At 25.4% G+C, this 2,035-nt stretch overlaps 1 protein-coding gene across 1 annotated transcript; it reads right to left on the bottom strand.

Annotated features, from left to right (window-relative positions):
• Window positions 1–570: 570 nt before the first annotated feature.
• Window positions 571–1,197, bottom strand: LOC124934420. Its single transcript, XM_047474954.1, has 3 exons — window positions 1,007–1,197; window positions 790–929; window positions 571–716 (listed from the first exon to the last, which is right to left on the bottom strand). The coding sequence occupies exons 1-3, from the start codon at window positions 1,137–1,139 to the stop codon at window positions 615–617; spliced, it is 375 nt and encodes a 124-aa protein (XP_047330910.1). The 5' UTR covers window positions 1,140–1,197; the 3' UTR covers window positions 571–614.
• Between the last annotated feature and the right edge of the window lie 838 nt (window positions 1,198–2,035).

Raw genomic sequence — 2,035 nt, 5'->3', positions numbered from 1 at the left:
TAATATTTGAAAGACTTTGTCTTATATTATTTATATTTAATAGATAATTATTTATTTATAATTAGTAAAAAATTGAAATATTCAACATTTTTTTTTTGTTTTTTTTGTTATAAGTATTTTTATTTTGAAAAAATATTAGATGTTTATATTTTATTAAATTATGTCACTTAAATATTTTATATATTTTAAACAATTATGTTATAAAAATTATAATATTTTATATTTTAATTTAATAAAATAAAAATAAAAATAATCATAATTTTAATAACAAAATTATATTTATAACTTTTCTAATGAGAATAATTAAAACTCTTAACCAAACATTACACTTCTATTAATCATACCCATTCCCATTCCACACATCTATTAATCTCACTTTTATCTTTTATTTGAACTAGCACTCTCAGAAAATATATGAAATATTAAATAACAAAAATGAGAATAAAAGTATTATTAATATCTATTAATAAAAAGAAATACTCAAATTAAGTTTATAAAAACTATCTAAATTACATTAATGAAGAATTTCATGTGCCTTGTATCTTCTTCTAACTGGTTTTGGGTGTTTTGGGTTTGAGCATCTTCCTCGTTTATATTAATCAGCCCATTCGTGTTTAGGAGGGGGAAACGCCTTCTTCATGGGCCATGCTTACATCTTCATTTTCTCCTCCAAGAGTTTTAGGGTCAATCTCCCCTTCTGCCAATGAATAGGTATCCTACATGAAAAAATTAGTGATTAAAAAGATAACAAAAATTGAAGAAACAAAATGTGGTGATCTATATCAATACCTTTTCAACATCAATGTTGTTTCTTACTGATGATTTTTCTTGTTCGTCTAGTAAGGAATCAACCAGTACCTTGTATCCGTTATCTTCTATGAATGTCCAATATTTTTTGCACATCCATTTATTAAGGTATTTTGTTTTCTCTGCATTAACATGAAACTAGTTAGAATACAGAACACTAAGAAATTCACAAAGTGACACAGATTGAGAAAGAACCTACCTTCGTGATCAAGAAGAAGTATATAAACAATCATAGACATTTCAAGGTCGTATTTGTATTCTCTCCTGCAGCAAAAATGGATTTCATCTTCGTATCCAAAACTCTTTTCAAGGCCGAGATTCTCACCTTTCATCTTCTACTCTTATAACTCTCCAAAAAAAAAAATTGATTTCAAGGACGAGATTCTCACATTTTATCTTCTAATCAGAACTCACTCTGCGCAATCTTGATCATCTGTAATGTTCATTTATAGATTTTAGAAATGAGAAGACGGCGGTTATAAAAGATGCTGATAGGTTAAAGATTAGGTTTTCTAATGGGCCGAGCCCAATTTTAACCTAGTTAGTAGGGCAAGTAGATAGAAAGTATATTGAAGTCCCTAGATAAATTTACACTTAACAATTCTAACAACTATTTGTTAATGGATTAATATTCACCTCAAACTTATAATAAAATATAATATAAAACCAAAATTGTTAGGTCTTTTTTTATTATTAATTTAGACTTTACAATTTTATTAGATACAGAAAATACAAATGCAAATCTTTATAATTTTTTTACTTTGATTAATAGGGAAATAAATAAATCCACTTGAATTTGTGTATTTCAATGCAAAATATAAACTCATCTATATTAAAAAAAAAAACATCTCTAATTTTAAAATCATTCATCACACTAATTCATCACACTAAGTTAAAATATCACCAAGACTAAGTTAAAATCACAGTCAACAAATTGAAGCCTTTCAAAACATATTTTCATGATATTATGTTTAAGTATCACCCAAAGACAACATAAAAGAATGTGATTATTGAAAGTGAATCATCAATTCAATTAGTCATTTTAATTTGAATCACCTAGATTAAAAAACTTTAAAACTAAAATAAATATTAAATCAAATATCTCTAGTCATTGTTTTTCTCTCGATTTAATCGTAGATAAATTTTAAAGATTCTCTTTTAAACGTCATCTTCAACACAACACGATTCCTAAAAATTTATATTTTTTTCTAAATCATTTGTCTTTCTC

This window comes from Impatiens glandulifera, chromosome 1, assembly GCF_907164915.1.
Source record: "Impatiens glandulifera chromosome 1, dImpGla2.1, whole genome shotgun sequence".
NCBI classification, from domain to species: domain Eukaryota; kingdom Viridiplantae; phylum Streptophyta; class Magnoliopsida; order Ericales; family Balsaminaceae; genus Impatiens; species Impatiens glandulifera.
The sequence above is the reverse complement of the archived record's forward strand: the minus strand, read 5'-3'. Positions and strand labels throughout refer to the sequence as shown.